Here is a 21,014-nt window from a genome sequence, read left to right as displayed (position 1 = left end):
TGCTCCCTTCTGACAGAGTCCAAGCGCTGAACTCCTACAGAAGGCACCCCAAAACTCAGATTGCTCCTCTAACGGGAGCTTCAACTTAAAAAAAGCAAGCAAGAGTCGCGACAGGATGTGAGAACTTGTGTGTCTGCGCTTCCTGGCGCAGCGGCGCACTGCCAGTGCCCTCCAGCGCCCCGGGGACGAGGAACGCGCCCGTGGATTGCGAAACGGAGCTCTGACGCGGCCGAAGTTAGCGGGCGGACGCACCGCCCCGTGCTTGTACACCACGTCCATACACAGACTGATCTGCAGTTCTTACATAAAGACCGAGGCAACGTTTCCCACTAAACTCTGTAAAATATTAGGCAAAACTATACATCTTCCCAAAAAGTGCAGCCCTTCCAGTACCAGAGCAGCAGGATGTCCTCTCCTGAGAGAAGCCACCAAGTTCTCTGCAGCTGAGCAGTCGTCTTCGCGCTAACGTTTCCCCGGCAGTCGTGAGAGGACACAGGCTGCTGGAATACCCGCGTCCCCGCCGCGTAAGCACTGCAAGAGCGGCCGTGCGCGCACCAACAGCGACATGCCGTGCGGAAGTTGTGCGTATCTTACAGCTTCATTTAGTAGTGCGCAGGATCCTACGGATAGCTAGAGTAATTGCACCGCAAATCGAAGTGGAATGAGAACAAGCTTTACAGTCACTCAGGCATTGTTTGCTTTCTTCTCTGCCTCTTTGTTCGGATCCTGCTTCAGCTTGTAATCAGCCAAGGCAGCCTTGATGGCATCTTCAGCCAGCACTACAAGGAAAACAGGACAAGTATTTCAAGGACAAGAAGTTGTTTAGAACAAAAGACGCTGTAAAAAGAAGAGCACCCAGCAGCAACCACCGCTCCAGGCAGCGCCGGTGAAGCTGAATGTCGGAATCTGAACGTTTACTATCCATCTGCTGAGCTACGGGTTCCAGAGGATGAAAGTGAGCTGAAAGCTCTTAAAACAACCCTGAAATCCGAACGGAACCAAGTTCTCTTGTGGGCCAACCTCAGCTGTTCCTGGTGCAGCAACTTTATTTGGAAAAGAACATTCAGAAGCAGCTGTGCTATTCCCACAAGCCTCCCTCCCAAAGACAAGCTCGTGTTCGAGCTTCCGCCGCTCGGTCCTTTACTTACTGGAGCAGTGCAGTTTGACGGGAGGGAGGCAGAGCTCTTTAGCGATATCCGTGTTCTTGATCTGCAGCGCTTCGTCAACCTGAAACGCAGTCACCGGTCACGGGAGGTACAGCACGGGCTACAGAGGCTTTGCTAAGAGAGCTTCAACGGTCCGGGGCCAAGAGAATCCACAGGGAAGACAACCTCAACTGCCAGGGGCAGCGAAGGACGTCGGAATTACGGAATGTCTCGGACTGAGCAGTGGCAGGAACGAACCAATGCAAACGCCAAAGCGAACACCAGGTAGGTGCCGCCGGGGGGATTGTTCTATGCTTGCCTTTGATCATAATAGAGAAACAGGTTTCTGGTCTGGCACAAAGAGCATAAATAACCTAAAGACGCTCTGTAACTAAACTTTCCTTCAGAATCCAAGATCAGCACGTTTTTGCTTCCTGCAAAAGACATGAAATGCTTCCCTGCAGATTAATGGGGGTTGTTGGAAAAGGCAACTACTGCTCTAGAACTGAGGCCGCTAACAGGGCTGACAGTCGCTTTCCAGGCTCCTGTACCACCCTGCACCAAGTGAGCACTGGCGTTTCTAGGCCACCATTTCCTGTGCAGTCCCAACAGAGAACACAAGCAGGTCTGAAGCTCTGAAGGCTTTCTGCTGCGTCACCTCCCGCCCCGGCGGCGACCCTTACCGTTTTCCCTTTGACCCACTCTGTTGCCAGCGAACTGGACGCGATGGCCGACCCGCAGCCGAAGGTTTTGAAGCGGGCGTCGACAATCTTCCCGTTCTCGTCCACTTCCACCTGCGGGAATGCCGGTGACACCTCAGCAGGCGGCTCGGCTCCCTCAGGTGCCCCAGAGCCACCCTCTCAGGCCCAGGCGGGGCCCTGGCTCCCACTGCACCCCGGGAAGCGGGACGGGGCCCGCTTCAGGGTGAAGAGGTGTGAGGGGGGAAGGCCACGCCGCGCCCCTGCGGGGAAAGGGGTGACTTTGGGTGGGCCTCGCAGCGGTGCCACCCTCCCCCGGTGCCAGCGGGGTCCCCAACGTCACCTGCAGCTTCATGACATCGCCGCAGGCCGGGGCGCCCACCAGGCCGGTGCCCACGTTCTTGGCGTTGCGGTCGAGGGAGCCGACGTTGCGCGGGTTCTCGTAGTGATCCACCACCTGCCAGGGGCCACCGCGTCACCAACGGCCGCCAGGCGCGTGTGCGTGTCCCTCCGTCCCTCCCCGCAGCCCCTCGCCCCTCACCTTCTTGTGGTAGCCCAGCCTGGCCGCCGCCTCCCCGCGCCCGGGCCGCAGCAGCGCCGCCCCCGCCGCCCTCAGCGCCGCCATCTTGAGCCTGGCGGGGGCGGGCGGGCGCGGCCGCCCTTTTATAACCTCGCACGGGGAGGCCACGCCCACCCCCCGCCCCGGCCACGCCCCCGTGCTGCCTCAGGCCTGGCCACTCGGGCGCCTGCGTTTTACCCCGAGCGCAAAGCAAGGGGGGAACATTGAAGGCCGCCTGCGGAAAATAAACCTTGCGCTGTGGCTAAAACGATCAATAAATTTTCCGATCGCGACGCCGTTTTTATCGCGGCACCCGGCGCATGTGCGGGCCGTGGGGGCCACACTCAATATGGCGGGCGGGGGGCGCCGCGCACGCTCCGGCCCTCCTCGCAGGCCCCCTGACGGCCAGGCCCCGAGGCGCCCGCGGCGGCGCCAGCGTCTCAGCCGAGAAGTCAAGCGGTCCGGTCCCGGCGGCGCTCGCCGCAGCGCGGTCTCGGTGCGCGATCGAGTGCGGAGTGCTGCGGGTGGCGGCTCGCCTCTCTCCTCGCCGGGCTTACCCGGCGGCAGTGCGCGGCGGTGGGACAGGCACCGCGGGGACAGCCCCGGCGGCCGGCTGAGCGCGGCTGGCTGCGAAGGGAGCTGCATAAGATGGCGGCGGCGGGAGCTGAGGCGGCTGCGGTGGCGGCGGCCGAGGAGGAGGAGAAGCGGCTGCCGGAGGGCGACCCCGAGTCGGGGGGGGATTCGGAGGATGAGGGCGACTCGGACTCGTCTGGCGACGGCGAAGATGAGGAGAAGGAGAATGAGGCGGAGATCCAGCGGCTGGAGGAACAGGTGGGGCCCGCCCGGGCCGGCGGCGGCGCGGGGAGGGGGCGGTGGGGCAGCGCCGCGGCCTCCGCCCGGCCCCAGCTCCTGGCCCGGGGGAAGCGGTGGTGGCCTGGCCGCGTTGCTGTGAGAGACGCGGCGGCCCCGGGGCTGTGGGGAAGGCTCGTCCCGGAGAAGCGAGGCCGGGAAAGCGGGAGCGGTCCTGGGGAGCCGGGGCTGGCCCGGGAAACCTCGGAGTGCGGCGGGGCCCGGCCTTCGTGGGGTCTGCCTCTTTGTGGCTGCGGCGGTAATGGGGGAAAAAAAAATCAATGGCTGCTGGCGTGGCTTTATGTTGGGAACTATCAGGACGTGAATGTTTGGAGTGTGAAGTAGAAACCAGGCGTTTTGGGTTTTTTTTTTTTTGAGAGGGGAAATTGAAGAGGAGAGCCTCAGTGGACAGTTTGTACTCATTGAAAAAAAGCTTTGCTAGCAGTCAGGTTTTTTATTGCCTTTAGAGAAATTAAAACACGTTTGGCTGTATTGAAGAAGGCTTTCTTCATTTTGCATTCTTAGGTCTGTTTCTGCAGCTGGTAGCTGCTGTACTCCTGGTGCTGCCATTTGCACTGCTGAGCGGTAACCTTCAAAGCTTAGAGCTGTGGGCTAAGCTCTGAGCTTAATTTTAAAGCTCTGTTAAACTTGGCAGTGTCTTTTGTAAATGTCTGCTTGTGACCTGAAAGCATCTTGCAAACAATAGTGAAGTTTGGCGCTACTTTGTACGGGAAGCTATGTGTTGTCTTGGCTGTGTGAACACCTGACGAGATTTGTATGCCTTAAAAGACAGTATGAGATTTTGTTCTGCTAAATGTTTTCTGATTCCTTCATGTCAGTGCTTTTAAAAAACTTTTTTTTTCTTTTTTAAAGCTTTCCATCAATGCTTTTGACTATAACTGTCACTTGGATCTGATAAAGCTGCTGCGTCAGGAGGGAGAGTTGGTAAAGCTCAGAAGAGCTCGTCAGAAGATGAGTGAACTCTTTCCACTTACCGAAGGTACATCTGCTCATTCTGCAGCCAAAACCGCTTAAGCATCAACTATGTAAAATACTCTTGTTTCAGTTGTGAAATAATGTGTTTGTGCCAGACTTCAACGTTGTTCTAGTCCAGAGCAACCTACAAGAACAGATTTGGGACGCTGGTGTTAATGGCCAGCATTGAGCTTGGTCTCTGGCGGACTCAGGGTTAGCGAGCCTGTTGCAGGAGTTTGAGTTCTTGCCGCTTGCAACTGCGCCGTCCTGCCCTGTCCTCTGCCAGAGGCTGCTGGGGTAGACTGGAACTGGTGAGGGGATGTTTGCATATGCTGAGCTGCTCCCATCTCTGGTCTGCCTGTGTGTTAGCTCGTGGAGTCGCTGCCGGGATGTGAGCTGCTATAGCCCGGGGACAGGCGTATGTTTGCTTGTGCTGCCTTTGCTGTAGGGCTGGTAACATACAGCTGGGGGGTGGCGACCGGAACGGCTCCAGTCGCTTAGTGACTGTGACTCAGAGCCCAGACAAGTTCCTGCCAAAAGCTAAATTTCACAGTCAAGCAGCAAAAAAACCACGGTGTTGGTGGAAGGTGTAGGTAGCCATTGAAGTGGATGTTTCTTTTTTATTCATAACAAAGAGACGGTTGTAAATATTGTAGAGGCTGTTCTGCTGGTGTGCTTTTAGCTTTGGCGAGGGAAGGTTTCCTTCTGTCCTGTGGAAACTTGCAGCCTCTGAAGCCATTTACTGTTTCTTGTAAAAGCGTGCGGAAAGGTTTACCTCGGCGTGCCTGTTTGGTTAGTGGTGCTTACTGATCCTCTGCCCCCAGTACTGATAAATTGCTGCGTGCAACTTCCGCTCTCTATAAATGGAAGCACGCTTGTTTAGTACTAATTTGAAAGGTCTCTACCAAACTCTTCTTTTAAATTGATGGTGAGTAGTTGTGAAAGCTAAAATCGTTCTCTTCTCCCCGTCTTTAAGTCTGTTACTAAAAACTCTCATTAAAAATTCAACAAGTGGATTTAACTTCTTTCTGAACGTTGGTGATGTGTTCTAAACTTCTCCCTTTCAGAAATTTGGCTGGACTGGTTGAAGGATGAGATAAAAATGGCTTCTGAAAGCTCTGAGCGAGAGAAAGTTTATGAGCTGTTTGAGAGAGCTGTGAAAGACTACATCTGTAAGTTGTTAGTATACAATATAAAATGTGTTGTGTTGCTTTCGGGTTGTGACTTTCTTTTTCTAGGAAAGCTTCTTCCTTCCGCTTGTAATGCGGCAACTGGCTCAAAAACATTAGTGTGACGTGGTCCTCAGCTTTTCTGAAGCATTGGAGTGAAAGGCCGTTCAAAGGCAATGCTTTAAGTGCTATTACAATCTTTAAGATCTTCTAAACCAATGTTGTAACAAGTTTTAAATGCATATTTTGCACTTCTCCATCTCTAGAAGTAGCAAAGTCGGGAACAGTAGCCGTGCTGCAGCACCAGGCTCTGCTCATCCTCGTTAAAAGCGAGGGACGTGCGTGGTGTGTTACCTTTCCATTTCTCAGGAGCTGCCTGCAGCCATAGCTTAAAGCGCGGAGTAGGTGCGTGCTCTTTGGGTGTTGTGCTGAGGTGCTGAACACGTGAAGCCTGAAGAAGCAGAGGGGGCTTGGTAGCACCGAGGCAAATCGCTTGCAGAAGTTGTGTACAAAATGTCCCACTGGTGTAGTTGGCCTCACAGGGTGTCGGTGAGCGCTCAGGTAGGAGGAATGGAGAGATGAAGAACTGAGAGGGATTGTCTTCTGCATCTGCTGGGTGGATTGCACTTGAGGCTTGGAAGGACTTCTGGAGCTGGCGGCGTGCAGCCTGTCACCCGCTGGTTGGACAGTCGCTGCTGGGGGTCCCTGAGCCTGGCTCGCTCAGATACCACTCTGGTGGGAGAGGTGCCAGGCAGCTAACGCCACTCTAGCAAATCTGCTTTAATCTGGATTCTGCAGTGACAGCTTTGTGGTCCCAGCCCTGCACATGTGCTCAGGAAGAGTGCAGCTGCTGTTGGGGGGCTCTTGGTGCGTCTCCGATGTAGCCTGTGTTCCCGAGGCGGCACACTGGTATCGATCTGTGTCGGTAACAGCCACAAGAATGACTTCTTTCAGAAGCTGACTGTCGCTGCTGATGCCAAACCGAGAGCACAGAGTAAAATATTTTAACTTTACTGCATTGGATGGTAAAGAAAATTCTCATCTGTTGGTCCGCTTGCATGCGGCAAATAAGGTGTTTGGGAAGCAGAGAGTTGGCTTTCTAAATCTTGAGTTCATTAGATCGTCTGTTTCTTATAACTTCATTTAGGTCCTGAAATTTGGTTGGAATATGCTCAGTACTCAATTGGAGGCATTGGTCAGGAAGGAGGAATTGAGAAAGTCCGCTCGATATTTGAGAGAGCGTTAACTGCGGTTGGACTGCACGTGACTAAAGGAACAGCTTTGTGGGAAGCGTATCGCGAGTTTGAGAATGCCATACTGGAAACGGCGCAGGTAAGGCCAGTCCCTGGGCTCTTGTAAGAAACAACCTGTGGTGTAGTTTCTGAAGTCCTCTTGTGCTGCCCCCTCATCAGTCTCAGAGAGGCTGTAATGCCACACAGTTGTTTCTTTTTCAGCTGTAGTAACTGACCCTTTGCTCTGGGAAAAGCGTTCTGTGTATTTAATTGACAGAGTAATGGATTTGTGTTTAAAGAAGATCATACAATCTCATATCCGGAAGCGAGATTTCACTCTGCTGCTTTAGCTTGAACTGACAAGAGCAGCTTGAAATGAGTAGCTTCATTATGAAACAGTGTTCTTGCCAGCGAATATTTTTGCACGTAGTCAGTCATATTTGTATTTCTAGACTGTTTTCTACTTCAGCTTTTAACTCATTCATTACTTCACCCTTTTTGTGACTTTTGGATGATAGTATGTTATCCCTGGATCATAGTTTGACATCTGCAGGAGATACCTTTACAAGGTGTCCAGAATGACAAAAAAAATAGAACTAGTCACATTTACTACATAAGATGTGGAAGTTAAGATGTCCCTGCCCATGGCAGGCTGTGGGAACTAGATTATATTTAAATGTCCCTTCCAACCCAAACCATTGTATGAAATGCTCTAACTCTGCTCTAAGGAGTAGCAGGAGAACACCCTTTCATTCACAAACAGAAGGAAAAGTGGAAGTTTTAAATCATCAGCGCGCACACCTAGGGTTTATTGAAGAACTATTTGTCATCCCAGTGGGTTTGTGAAATGGCATGATCACATGCGGGTTTTTTTTTTTTTGTTTTTCCCCCAAGTTATCATTTCGCTATGCATGTGTCAGCTTTCAGTGAGGAATGCTTTTCCCGTTCATCCAGCTTTTGAGTCTGGCAGCTTCCAGGTTTTAGCTTTCACGGCAGTGACCTGAAACACAAGTTAGCTGTGTCTGTCCTTCAAGGATCATGTAGTCATTTGGAGCCCAGATCCCCAACCCATAAACAATACCCCATCGTGTTCATCAGCTCAGGCTTGAGGGAACTGATTAAATTTCAATCCTTTTGTTTGTAGCCAGCTCCTGGCAGCGTTCCATCGCCCGAGCAGCAGCAGATGCTCTGCAGCCAGCTTGAGAAGATCCACATGCTGTTCAGGCGCCAGCTGGGGATCCCACTGTTGGGTAAGAGCTGGTGCACTTGGAGAGATGGCGTGGAGAAGCTGTGTTAGGCAATCCAGGCGTTAGTCATGATCATTCATTTGGCAGAGCCACACAAACTGCAGCTGTAGCATTTGTGTATTCTCTGATCAATAACATTTGCCTGTCTTTAGGGCCTCTGAATGATGCACAGATCCCTTTTGTTCAGAAATATCCTTGCTTATTGAAACGTGGTTTATCTGTTCCTTCAGTACGTAATTTGAGGCCGTTTAAAGTACAAGTGATGAGCACAAAACGTGACCGTTACGAACTAGGAATTCACTGTGGGGATCCCTACATAATAACCTGGGATGGCAGGGAGCAGTACACGCCGACGGCGGGATTGTTGGAATCCTGCCGTATCTAGTTTGTCCTTTAAACTCTGAGTCCCTTTTCTTGATGCTTCGCTTTTAGGAGAAAGTGAGTTACAGTTCTTCATTTGCACATTGAAAGAGTTTGGGTTGGTCTCTTCTTTAAAGCTTTGAGAAAATGTTGCCACTTTGGTTTTCTGAATCCAAATAGCTTTGATATAACTTGCCCTGAGTTTGTGTTGTAGTGCACTGTGTAAGATGAAGTGTCTGAACCCTGTAAGCATGAGGTAGTGTGACAGTTAAGATCAGAAGCGTAAATAAAAATACAAACGTGTTTGATTCTAACATAGGATGAATTCTGATTTAGTCCGCTTAGTGCATTATTGATGAGACTTCATGTCTGTTTTAATAGATATGGAGGCTTCATTTGCTGAATATGAGGAGTGGTCAGAAGATCCAATACCAGAAACAATAATAAAGAATTATAAAAAAGCTTTACAGCAACTGGAGAAGTGTAAACCATATGAAGAGGCACTGGTAATGCTGTTGCTTATACCTTGCTTTAAAACTAAGTGTTGGTATCTGGGGTGATTTTTTTTTTTCTTTTTGTTTTCCTCAATTTTACTATTTTTCTAGTCGCAGAGATAAAGCAGCTGGGTATTGCTAGGTGAGTCTTTCAGCTTTGAGCAGCGTGAGGCAAGAAGCCTCTCGACTGGGCATACTGGAAACTATTGAATCTGTTGACTGTGTCAGGCCCCTCCTAAGGTGCGCGTGAATACTCTGGCTGTTTCTTCCAGCACTGGTGAGCGTGCTGGGCTACGAGGAACAAAAAGCCGGGATCTGAATGGCTTTTTGGGGCAATATTTGGAGATACGTGAAAATCAGAAGCTGTTGATATTTCAAGCTGTTGATATTTCATTTTGTGTGAAATTTTGCATGAGGCCTACTCTGAGTAACAATTGAACTGTCTGAATCATGCTTTGTTCAGAAGATTTTAAACTTTTGTATCTTTGTTTGTTTTATAGCTGGGCGCTGAAACACCAAAGCTGGCAGAATATCAAGCTTACATTGATTTTGAAATGAAAGCAGGTGATCCAGCTCGCATCCAGTTGATCTATGAGAGGGCTTTGGCTGAGAACTGCCTTGTGCCAGATCTTTGGGCACGCTACAATCAGTATTTGGTAAGGAAAAAAACCTCAGATGTTTACAGTTTTGTTTTCCTGTGGTGTTTATTCTGTTTTTGGGGTTTTTTAAAATTTTTTTTTTTAATCTTAGTGGCTGATAAACAAATGACCAGTAAGCTCTGCCTTTATCCTGTCCCTTAGTCTTTAAATTCTTCAGAAAACTGATTTTCATCTCGCCTTTGGTTTCTTCTTGTTTTCAGTGGTGTGTTTATTGACCAAGTGAGCGTTTGCTCACTTTTTCCTACAGTTGTGTTGTTTTCTCTTCAGAATTTTACTGGGTGCAGGCAGCGAGGCTTGCGCTCTCTGGCAAAGGGCTGACTAGGTGCAAGCAGCTGTAAAGCCCTGGCATTGTCTCTGGTGGCTGGTCATCCAGAGGCATTGCTTCTGAGGATGTCCCTCCTTTTCTTTTAGCTTTTGTAGGCAAAGCAGTTCAGAATTGCTGGGGAGCCTGCCTGTCCTTCAGGAGACATGGATAAATGTAATGACAGTGCTTGTTTGACAGCTGCCAGTGCTCTCCTGAATAGTTCATGGTGGAGAACAAAGAACTAATTTACCAACAAGCCAAAGCAAACCCAGATGTTTGGACTGTATTTACGCGTGGGCTAGTTAGTGCACTTTGAAAGTCATATTGAGCTTGAGAGGCAGATTTTTCAGGTGGACAGAAGGCCACATTAAGAGATGAGGGTAACTCGCTGTCGGAGGCTTATCTGGGCTGAGTTGCTCCCTCATGTCTTATCTCGCTGGCTTGAGACAGCAAGTTGTGGGTGGAACAGCACCTGCCTCCCTTGAGTAGGCTGTATGTGCACCCTCTTTCTTGTATCCTTTCCTCCCCTCTTCTAAACATACTAAGAACAGTTAGGAATTTACTCAGTGCCCTTATATTATATTTATCTCGGTGGCAGAAAATACCTACCTGGCTTGGTTAGCAGCAGACAGGTATCGCAGTCTGAGTGCGGCATGGAGTTCTTGTTTGTGTTGCTCCTGACATCCTTTCTGTTTTGAAGGTGTTGCCTGGGTTTGTTGACTTAGAGAATTTAAAATACCCATGTTTCCTTAGCTTTTCGAACATAAAATGGAAATACTGTTGTAAGGTGTTAGCTTTTTATAAGCTAATATTTGTCTTAGATGGGCTTTCTGGCTAATAGAAACTGAAAATTTGTTGTGTGATTATTTCAGGACCGGCAGCTGAAAGTGAAAGAGTTGGTCTTGTCTGCTCATGACCGCGCTGTTAGGAACTGTCCCTGGACGGTTGGGCTGTGGATTCGATATCTTTTGGCAATGGAGAGGCATAGAGTTGATCACAGCATTATTTCTGGTAAATAAAGACTCAGCAAGACTTCTTTACACCACACAACTGCTCTCTGCGCTCTGGATAACGTGTGACACACAGTGACCTGTAGGATACTGTAGGGTTTGTTTTCATCCCGCTGCAGCAGTCTTAAAGCTCAGGAAATGTACAGCAGCTTGCTTCTAGGGCAAAGCTGCTTTTGTTGAGCAGATTCAATTCTGAACAAGCAATTTACTGCAGCTTTGCCATGAACATTACTGAATTAAACTGGCTTTTACATTCACTTCCTAAACCAATTTAGCACATGCAGGTTTTAGTGTGTTTTCCTGTCTTTCTAGAAATGTAAGGTATGTGTAGTTCTTTGTGCTAATTTTGTCAGTATTTGAAAAGGAAATATGTTTGGATGATTTTTTTTTTTTTTTTCTCCCTTTCAGAAATGTTTGAAAAAGCTCTGAATGCAGGTTTTATTCAGGCAACAGACTACGTAGAAATCTGGCAGGCATATCTTGATTACCTGAGGAGAAGGGTGGATTTTACACAAGGTATGTGTGTATAATATATATATGATGCATGTGTCAATAAATATTGAAACTGTTTCCTGTGTACCTCTCAAACAGTGGTATTATTTTTTCAAAAATCAAAGAGTAGTTTCATCTCTTTCACAAAAATTACTTTCTGGCCAGTTAGTGTCTATAATATGAACTTAGTTGGTTTAAAGCAGCTCCTTGCTGACAGCTTAGATTGTGCGTTGCAAATGCTGCCTTAGATTTTAGGTACTTGATTTTTTTTTTTTTTCTTTATTATGCATGTAGTGAGTTTTACTGATGTAATAAACTTTGCACACACACCCCCCCCCCCCACCCCCCCCCCCCCCAAAAAAAAAAAAAAATTCATTGTGGATGTTAGGGAAGAGGTTTTAGGGGATGAGAGATGAAAATTAAATTATTATTTTAAGGCAATTCTTTCTTTTTTCTAAAGACTCAAGTAAAGAACTAGAAGAGCTACGGTCTGCATTTGCCCGTGCTGTGGAGTATTTGAAACAAGAAGTAGAAGAGCGTAAGTTAAATGATCCAATATATTGTTTCCTCTTCTTCAGAATAATTTTTATAAGACTAGTGCTCCACACAATACTTAACTTGTCTTCAAGTGTCTTGAACATTTTAAGAAAGCTACAGATAAACATTTCATCTGCAATATAGAACTTGTTTAATAAACACTTTTATTTCCAAGAGCTATTCACAAACAGTACTTATTTTTATTCCCAGGATTCAGTGAGAGCGGAGATCCATCCTGCACCATCATGCAGAACTGGGCAAGAGTTGAGGTGGTGTTTTTATCTGCTCTATTTAAATTGCTAGGCTACAGAAAATTTATTGCTTTAACATTCTTACTACAGAATGCAATCCTCTTGTACCTTGGCATTTTGTCTGGGTAACTTCGAGTAAATCTTTCTTCTTCCAGTCCTGTATCTGGACTGGTCAAGCACATAGTGTAGCTTCAGGCTTGAAGCATGACGTCTCAGGGGAGAAACAGCATTTCTCTTTGAGAGAGTTGTCAGGACTGTTAGCATGTTTATACGGCTGTGACTGCAGCGTGGTACAGAGATCTGTGGGTAACCTGGTTAGCAGGCTAGCCGCAGTGGCTTGGAACTGAGCACTCATTCTGCACGCTGCCTTGAATCCTGCCTGATTGAGTGCTGCCTACACTAACTAGCTTCAAACCAGTACAGGTATCAATGTGCTGGCGCAGTCACTGCCTGCAAGGGGATATTTTGTTTTCCTTCCTTTGCCGCAGGCTCAGGATGAGTCATGTTACTTATGCTATAATTTCTCTGGGTATAATGCACGGAATGGCTTGCCAAAGAACTCGAGCATTGTAATCCTGAACAACGTGGGCCTGAATCTGAATTAATTTCACTTTCTGGCCACTTAGTGGAGGGAGAAAGTAGGTCCATCCAGGTGTGATTCAGCTTATGCTAAAGCCGTTTTAGTAAGTTAGCTGTCTAGCGTACCCACGTACCTCTGCATTTGGATCAGACGAGTCCCACTTGGGTGTGTTAGGCCATTTTCCCTTGGTGGAAGGGGCTCAGGGTAGTGAGAGAGATGAAGCACTCCTCTTAGACTGGGAACTGGTTTTGTGTTTAAGTGCTCTATTAGGTAAATTCATAAATAATGACAAAAGAGAAGACTGAGAAACAACTACCTAATTTTTTTTTTTTTTTATAATGACCAAAATGAAATGTACGTGGGAGTCAGAAAGCAAGACAGGTGTAACAGGTGGGCAGGGAAGTAGTATTCAGGAGTAGGGTTGTGTCAGGTGTTCCTTTGATCACTCCGTCTTCTTGGGTTTGCATGCACGATCTGTGGTGTGTTCTTGTGGCAGGGTGGGAGGCGGGGGTAATGGTGTTGAATACGCTGAGCGCTTTGGATGCTGTGTTTCAGGCCCGCTTATGTAACAACATGCAGAAGGCCAGAGAGCTCTGGGACAACATCATGACTAAAGGGAACGCCAAATATGCGAACATGTGGCTGGAGTATTATAACCTAGAAAGGTGAGAACCTGGCTGGTTGGAAGAGTTCATTAACTTTTTTGTTTCCTCATCTGTGTGAGACAAGACTTAGCTGCTTAGTGTGGGTATACTTTGTACGGGTTTATAATGTGGTTTTGAGGTTCTTACAGCAGCTCTGCAGTGTATTTCAGAAGTATTTCAGCAACAATGTGTAATGTGAGTTCACTGGGGAAGGAGGGAAAACATTTGCACACAGTGTAGTTAACTGTAGTCTTAAATCTTGATGTGGAAGACTGGCTCCTTACCGCTCTGGTTTCCCTCCTGCAGAGCTCACGGCGATACTCAGCACTGCAGGAAGGCCCTGCATCGCGCTGTGCAGTGCACAAGTGACTATCCGGAGCACGTCTGTGAGGTGCTGCTCACGCTGGAGAGGATAGAAGGTAACTAACTGCGCGTCGTCTCGTCTTACCCAGCCTAGTTAGCGTACACTGAGACAGAGTGAATTTTGATCTGGTGTTTTGTGTTCTGGTGAAGGCGTATTGACTACTGTAGGATACACAAGCAGCTCTTTCTTTTCTTTTCTTTCTTTCTTTTCTGGCATGACTTGGAGCCTGCTGAAATTGATTGGGCTTTTCCATGCCTCTTTGGAGTGTTGTATTATAAATGAGAGATTTCTACTCTGTTTTTTGTTTGTTTGTTTGTTTTTTTTTTTTTTTGGAGGCTGGTTGTTACAGTTAGAATTTTCATGTGTAATGGTTAATATGAAGAGTAAGTTCGGTGAACTCATTGACTCTTATTTTTCTGGCATGACTTGGAGCCTGCTGAAATTGATTGGGCTTTTCCATGCCTCTTTGGAGTGTTGTATTATAAATGAGAGATTTCTACTCTGTTTTTTGTTTGTTTGTTTTTTTTTTTTTTTTTTGGAGGCTGGTTGTTACAGTTAGAATTTTCATGTGTAATGGTTAATATGAAGAGTAAGTTCGGTGAACTCATTGACTCTTATTTTTCTAGAATTGTATTTTCTAATTATGGGAAAGCTAAATACAAGGACTCTTTTTTTTTTTTTTAATCTTTTAGGAACATTGGAAGACTGGGATGCAGCAGTTCAAAAAACAGAAAACAGATTAGCTCGAGTTAATGAACAAAGAGCAAAGGTCAGAACTTTCTGTGAACTACTGCAGTGGTTTATAGGAAATACCTATATTAAGGTTGTGCTTGTCTGAATGTCAGATTTCTAATGTTGGTTCCCATAGATAAGCCTAAACTGTCTTAAAGCCTCAGAACTATTGATTTTAGTTTAAAACTATGGTTAACCTCTTTTGATGCTTTTTATCTTTCACCTTTTGACCCTTGGATGGATACGGGAGTAACCTGCGCTGCAGGAAAGCTGTAAGAGCATGCGATTGAGGTGTGCTTTAAGTAATTATCTCATTAGCACTGTGTTTAATATAGCTAAGGAGAAAATGCTGCAGGCTCAGTACTCCAGAAAATGCTCTGCAATCTGTAGTCACTAGAAAAAAAAAATAATCTTGCTTATTTGTAGGCTGCTGAGAAAGAAGCTGCTCTAGCAAAGCAGGAGGAGGAGAAGGCTGAACAACGAAAGCAGGCTCGGGCAGAAAAGAAAGCTTCCAAAAAGGCTAAAAAAACCAGGATTGGAGACAAGCGCAAAGCAGATGATGACGATGAGGGTGAATGGGGACAAGAAGAAGAAGGTAAAATTAAAGCTTCAGACCTCTGGCAGCAGGGTTATGAGTTATCTCCCTTCAGTTAGAGGCAGATGAGAAAGGGCCATCGCTGATGGCTTCAGAGCTGCTGTCTTTTCAGGGTCTCTTTCTCCTAGGAGGCCTTCAGTGTAGTAATAAAATGAAAGGAAGACTAAATGGTTTTTGATCAACAGAAGTATATGTTTATAAGAACTTCTAGAGGGTTTTAAAAGTTTTTCTTACTTCAGAGAATTTTTTTTTTACCTGACTCATCAAATGATGCTGAGGCGTGTGTCTGAATTAGGTTATTCAGTATCGTAGCAGCCTAGAAAGTGGTAACGGGAGACTTTAATAGGTTGCTGCCCCTGGGAGTTTTGAAAGCTTTTAAATGTTTTTGTTTCTTACTTAAAAAAAAAAAAAATCCCATTAGACAAAGAGAATGTGAATCAGTACTTAAAACTCACAGAACAAAGGGAAAAAAAATATCCCTGTTGTTTTCATCAAGGTACTTACTGCCTTGGTCAAATAATCTGTCATTACTCATTCTTAAAAACCTGAGGGAGACTTACTCTGTGTCTTAAGACCTGTCACTGTATTTGTGGTTTCACATGCTAGTTCCAAACTCCACAGTGGTAACGGAGGACAGCTTAATGCCACTGCTGAATGAAATGGGGTCATTTTTTTTCTAGTAAGGCTTTCAATTTCATTAATCAGCAGAGCAGCCCAGCAAGAGACACAAGGGAGAAGGTGATAGCGTGCTTCTTGAAGAAGATATGGAGGTAGAAACTGGGCTGTTTGGAAGAAGTGGACCTGAAAAGCCAGCAAACCAAAAGGAACCAAAAGGACCTGAAAAGCCAGAAAACCAAAAGGAAAAGGCATCTACCAGTCGAAAAGACATCCCCAAAGTTTTACATGACAGCAGTAAAGATCACGTCACTGTCTTTGTCAGCAACCTTTCCTACAACATGGCAGATCCTGAAGTGAAACTGAAAGAGCTCTTTGAGAGCTGTGGGGAGGTAGCAGAAATCCGTCCAGTATTCAGCAACAGGGGGACTTTCCGGGGCTACTGCTATGTGGAATTCAAGGAAGAAAAATCTGCTCTCCAAGCTCTTGACTTGGATCGTAAAGTTGTGGAGGGAAGACCAATGTTTGTTTCCCCATGTGTTGACAAGAACAAGAATCCAGACTTCAAGGTGAACTTTTATTCTTTCAAGTAACAGGTTGGGACTGCATAGGAAAGCTAGCAGAATATGTTTCTTCGAGAGGTCTTACATCTAATTAATTAGTGTTGTGCTAGTTTGGAATGGTACTGTTATGTCTTAGCAGTAAAACTGTTTTCTGGGACTTCTCGCATCTTATGTTGCTTTGCCATAAAGCAGGATTGACACCAGCAGATTTCTGCGAATCTTAAAGTTAATCAGAGCAGCTTGTTAATGGTGTGAGGCACCTGGGGTCCTACTTGAGCTTCTCAGTCTGTAAAGTACTTTTTTGGTTGAGTCATACAGCCATAGGCATTTATTACACAACCCACTGGTTCTTGATAATGGTCTATACTGGGGTCACTGGTATAATTGGTGGTTTTTTGCATTAGGCAGTTATTGTACAGAAAAACTTCATGGTTCAGATAGTGACAGCTGTCAGGAAAAAATTATCAATGGCCCTTCTCATTGTGAAGGAGACGTAGATGTTTAGAATTATTTAAATTCTTAGCATTACTTGAAGTCCTTAGAGTATGTTTATATGCAAGTATCCTTCAAGATACTGCTCATGACTTCTAGGTGTTTTTGTTCACACAAGTATGAAATACTCTAAACTTTTTGAGACGTAATAGATAAAAATCCTTGGAGTCTCCAACTGATTTAGTATCTAACAGCCTTTTCATTTCTTCAGGTGTTCAGGTATAGCACTACACTGGAGAAACATAAACTGTTTATATCGGGTTTGCCCTTCTCCTGCACTAAGGAAGAGCTGGAAGATGTATGCAAAGCACATGGGAATGTGAAAGACATTCGGCTGGTCACCAACCGAGCTGGAAAACCCAAGGTAGGCATCCTTCATGCACTCTTAATTTCAAGAAATCCTTCAAAACCAAGCTTTTTCTGAGGTTTGGATACAAAAAGTAAGCTTTCGATTTTGAAAGTTACGTACCTGGGTTTGCGTTAAAACTTGTAGAAGTGCTTGGATGTGTACAGCCCGGTGTGCCTTTGTGCCAACAAATAAGTGGAGGGGGAAGAGGCATTTTTCCAAAATGCTTCTTAAATTGTACAGGAAGAATGTGTGATAAATGGGATGGAGGGGAAGATGTTTACAGCACTTTCAGCCTAGTAAAAATAGGCATTAGTAACTCTGCAAATAATATTTTTTTTAAAGTAACTAACTAGAGAGGATTCACCTGGTGCAACTGATTCCCCTCTGCCCTGGTTCAGTTTCCTGAGGCTATTGTTCACAACACCTGCTGCAGTAATAAGACTTGCCAGTGAGAACTGAGCCACCTCTCTCTGACGGGGCTCATTATTTCCATCCTCGAATAAATGGGTCCTTGTTAAATAAGAGATTCTAAACCTGCTGCTGCTCTGCCAAAATTCTACCTGACGCCTCAGCCATGTCTGCGTGTTGGGCACTTCTAACAGGTGCCACGCTGGTGATGGTGTGCATGTACTTTTAAAATGTATTTTCTAGCTCCCTACAAATTAGGGCATTGTGAATGAAAGTCAAGAAATGCAGGTTGTATATTTGTGTAGATAAGAATGTTTTTAGCTAAAGAATCCTGAGACTCTTAGCCATGTTTGGGTCTGCTTTCTGTATGGTTTTCTTATCAGTTAGCCAAATTACTACCAAAAGCTGTCATGCAGAGAAGGAGGCACTAAAACTAATGTAGGTTACCTCTTTTCCTTATTTAGGGCCTGGCCTATGTGGAATATGAAAATGAAGCTCAGGCCTCGCAGGCTGTGCTGAAGATGGATGGCCTTACAGTTAAGGACCATGTCATCAAGGTGGCGATCAGTAACCCGCCTCTGCGAAAGCTGCCGGACAAGCCTGAGGCAGGCAGAGCCTCGCAATTCGCAGTACCGCGACAGGTTTACGGAGCGTGAGTATTAGTGAGGGACACTGGCAACGCTTAAAAAGGAAACACTGGGTTTCGTTATATGCGGAAAAAATAGGAATCTCATCTAGAATATGAGAGAATGTTTAAAAGTGCTGAACCATAAAAATGTAGGTTGCTGGACTGATGAGGAAAAGCAGGTTTTTCTTTACGTTACCGATAGAAACAGGGCTGTAGTAACTGAGAGTATCAGGCGTTGGGCATCCCGTTGGGTCTGATGTTAGCACCCGAGCGCTAATAACTTCCACATCCTCTTGTTCTGGAGAACTGGCTCACAGTGAGCATTAAGGTTGCTCTTTCATCTTTTAGAGTGCCCCTGTTGCTTAGCGCTGTGTTGGCGTTGTATTGTACGTGCCCTGTAGATAAACACGGAGCTTCAGTTTCTGGGGACTGTTGGGCAGTTCTTTTCTGCCAGGACTAAAGTATACGATTTCAAAGGGCACCCAGTGAAAGCTTTGTGCTACTTATTACTGAAACAAATGACAGGAATAATGTTTAAATGAGTGTTCCTCGTAGTGGACAAAGTCTTTTTTGTTTCCCCAAGCTAAATCGGTACGTTCAAAGAGCACTGGGATAATTTTAAATGTTGCTTTTTTGTTCTCCAGGCGAGGGAAGGGACGGACGCAGCTTTCAATGATGCCTCGTGCGTTACAGCGCCAGAGTAATCCCGTGGCTAAGGCTGAGAATGGGATGGTCCAGAACTCACCAGCAACTTCATCCGAACCCCCTGAGGAGCCTAAAAAGATGTCCAATGCTGATTTTGCCAAGATGCTACTGAAAAAGTGAGCAAAAAGTCCGCAATCAGCGAGTCTGGTATAAATGTGAAATGCCTTTATGGAAGCCATGTTGTGTCCTTATGCTAGCCAGGAGAGAACGCCGGTCACAAGCATGTGTAAATACTGGTTTAGACTACTGCATTCATGGAGATCAGTGTAAGATGGTACAAATCCAGGTTTTTTTTTCCTCTGTTTCTAAGAGCAAATACGTTCTGGTCAAATGGCGTTATATGATTCCTCATATTGAGGGTAACGAGAGGGGAAATATTTCCTGTACAGATCGGATGCCACATCAAGTTTTGTGAATACTCTACAAATATTTCTCTTTCATTAACGAATGAGATGCAATGTGAAAGCCTAGCGATAACCTTGTCGAGCTCCACCGGTCAGTCTGGATTGTGACTGCAGTCATTCTCTCTGACGACGAACCCATTTTACACCCAAACACACCCACACAGGGACATCCATCTCCTACCATTGAGAGTTAAGTGGCAATGCTAGTAACTTCACCACAATGGCCTATTTTAGTATTGGGAGAGTTTCTATACACGTCTGTGTATATGTATATACACCAGTATACATACCGATGTATTCAGTTAATGTTCTGTTCCAGTTGACCTGTTTTTTATATTGTGTATTTGTAAAAGACATTCAAATTATTATTTTTAAGTGTCACGAGATAACGCTTAGATCGGGTGATTTTTGTTTCCCATAAAAGCTGTACGTGCTGTTGCTGAGGACCATTTTTTTTTTTTTGGTTGGTTTTGCTAGCTAGCTCATACGTCTTTTGCAGGTGGTTTCTGTATGGTTTTGTACAAATGTGAAGTGCAAGCTGACATTTCCTCGTTTATTAAACTCAAGTTCTCAAAGGTTTTCTATAAATACCGTTGCTTTTGTTTAAATGTGGGTGTTGGAATTGCACTTACCCTACGGCAGCTGGGTAGTACTGATGTACCTTGCCTCTCAGGTGCGCTGAGATACCGTGTCACTTAAATACTTTTAAGTAGCTCATTCCACCTTCTATGAATATCCTGAACCACTTTAGTAATCACCTCAGATTTAAAATAATCTGGTACGTGATCTTGGATAGAAATACTATTGCTTGTCTAACTAAAAGTGCTGCTAACTCTGGAGCTCAACACACTCAGGGGCTGAATGTGAGCGGAGGATCCCACTACCAAGTTCACTTGTACAACCCAAGCACTGCTGCAAATAAACACTATTTTCAGTGCTTACATTCTGTGCTGATTTGAGTTGGCTTTACTTTGAAATGATGAGTCTGCTTCATAGCTTTGAACGGTATCGACGGTTGTGATAGAGCAAGGGACCAGGTTCTGCTGGCGCTTGTTCAGTGCGGTGTGCACCCTCTTGAGCTAGCCAGCCAGTATTGTACTGATGATACAGCGGGACTGTACCTCAAAATCAGCTTAGAAACATTCTAGGAACACTTTGATATGAAGCTTTGATTTGAGGGAGAGGAATACTAAGGCTGGTGCATCTAGATGTTTGCCAGGCAGGCGTGTACGCAACAGTCGTGAGGATTTACGTTTCATTTGGCTGCTGGGGTTGGGCTTGGCGCTTCGGAGCCCCCTGCCCCGTGCTGCAGTACAGCTGTGTACGGCTGAGGGAGCCAGGATGTGTACCGTGTAACTTGCTGCTCCACAAACTCACCTGCGACCGCTTCTTAGCTCACAGCAGCAAAGTGTTTTGAAAACAGCCTATTCCAAACAAAGACTTTAATATTAAAAATAGTTTATTAATCTGTTACTAAAATAACATATTTTCCCCCCCTGCCCAGAGCTCTAAAGTGCAGATTTTATTTATAGTTGCCTACTACAAAAATAAGCACACTTTGTAAGGACAGAACAACCTTCCTCATTTATTGTTGGCTTTCCCTGTCAGCAGTAACAGGTACACAGCCGTGGAGTGGTGCTGTAGCCTCGTCCTACTGTCTGCTTGTACAAAATGTGTCCTAACTACCTTGCAGGTAAGAGAGAGTTAGAGGGGAAGAAACTTTTAACACTGGCCTGGGACATTGTAACAGCTTATGCTGTTTTGTGAAGGGTTTAAGCTTTACAGCACTCTAAACAGGATTGAATCAAAGTTTCTGTACTCAGAGGTGTTGGGATCAATTATGCTGTTACACAAATTACAGGCAAGGTGTAGGGAACTATTCCTCCGTGTTAGGCTGCAGGTGCTTTAACCTGAAAAGCAAAGATAAAGTATGCTGCTTGGAATTGCACAGCAG

At 45.9% G+C, this 21,014-nt stretch overlaps 2 protein-coding genes across 7 annotated transcripts in view; one reads left to right on the top strand and one right to left on the bottom strand.

Moving 5' to 3' along the window:
- Positions 1-105: 105 nt before the first annotated feature.
- On the bottom strand, positions 106-2,523 carry ISCU (iron-sulfur cluster assembly enzyme). The gene is made up of 5 exons (XM_086761783.1): positions 2,385-2,523; positions 2,187-2,300; positions 1,829-1,939; positions 1,149-1,227; positions 106-779 (listed from the first exon to the last, which is right to left on the bottom strand). Exons 1-5 carry the CDS (start codon positions 2,466-2,468, stop codon positions 685-687), a joined length of 483 nt encoding a protein of 160 aa, XP_086617909.1. The 5' UTR covers positions 2,469-2,523; the 3' UTR covers positions 106-684.
- Positions 2,524-3,029: 506 nt separating this feature from the next.
- SART3 (spliceosome associated factor 3, U4/U6 recycling protein) overlaps positions 3,030-21,014 on the top strand; it is a 19,006-nt gene continuing 1,021 nt past the window's right edge. Inside the window, exons 1-20 of one of the 6 annotated variants that reach the window (XM_086761976.1) lie at positions 3,030-3,233; positions 4,125-4,251; positions 5,294-5,398; positions 6,543-6,727; positions 7,772-7,877; positions 8,616-8,740; positions 9,229-9,384; positions 10,564-10,702; positions 11,110-11,217; positions 11,654-11,731; positions 11,941-11,999; positions 13,117-13,226; positions 13,512-13,624; positions 14,262-14,338; positions 14,728-14,896; positions 15,605-16,080; positions 16,778-16,930; positions 17,788-17,975; positions 18,596-18,772; positions 20,669-20,753. In XM_086761976.1, coding sequence (XP_086618102.1) covers positions 3,051-3,233; positions 4,125-4,251; positions 5,294-5,398; positions 6,543-6,727; positions 7,772-7,877; positions 8,616-8,740; positions 9,229-9,384; positions 10,564-10,702; positions 11,110-11,217; positions 11,654-11,731; positions 11,941-11,999; positions 13,117-13,226; positions 13,512-13,624; positions 14,262-14,338; positions 14,728-14,896; positions 15,605-16,080; positions 16,778-16,930; positions 17,788-17,975; positions 18,596-18,772; positions 20,669-20,753 — 2,919 coding nt within the window. In that variant the 5' untranslated portion in view covers positions 3,030-3,050. Of the gene's footprint in view, positions 3,234-4,124; positions 4,252-5,293; positions 5,399-6,542; positions 6,728-7,771; positions 7,878-8,615; positions 8,741-9,228; positions 9,385-10,563; positions 10,703-11,109; positions 11,218-11,653; positions 11,732-11,940; positions 12,000-13,116; positions 13,227-13,511; positions 13,625-14,261; positions 14,339-14,727; positions 14,897-15,601; positions 16,081-16,777; positions 16,931-17,787; positions 17,976-18,595; positions 19,636-20,668; positions 20,754-21,014 lie in introns of those variants that run through there. The other 5 variants (XM_086761975.1, XM_086761974.1, XM_086761978.1 and 2 more) reach the window with 5 other exon arrangements.

Source organism: Chlamydotis macqueenii, chromosome 17 (assembly GCF_036417535.1).
Source record: "Chlamydotis macqueenii isolate bChlMac1 chromosome 17, bChlMac1.mat, whole genome shotgun sequence".
NCBI classification, from domain to species: Eukaryota; Metazoa; Chordata; class Aves; order Otidiformes; family Otididae; genus Chlamydotis; species Chlamydotis macqueenii.
The sequence above is the reverse complement of the archived record's forward strand: the minus strand, read 5'-3'. Positions and strand labels throughout refer to the sequence as shown.

Coding starts and splice junctions, on each gene's coding strand:
- ISCU (XM_086761783.1), bottom strand. CDS start 2,468: ATGGCGGCGCTGAGGGCGGCGGGGGCGGCGCTGCTGCGGCCCGGGCGC. Junction 2,301..2,384: donor GGCTGGGCTACCACAAGAAG/GTGAGGGGCGAG, acceptor GGCCCCTGGCAG/GTGGTGGATCACTACGAGAA. Junction 1,228..1,828: donor AGTGGGTCAAAGGGAAAACG/GTAAGGGTCGCC, acceptor ACTGCGTTTCAG/GTTGACGAAGCGCTGCAGAT.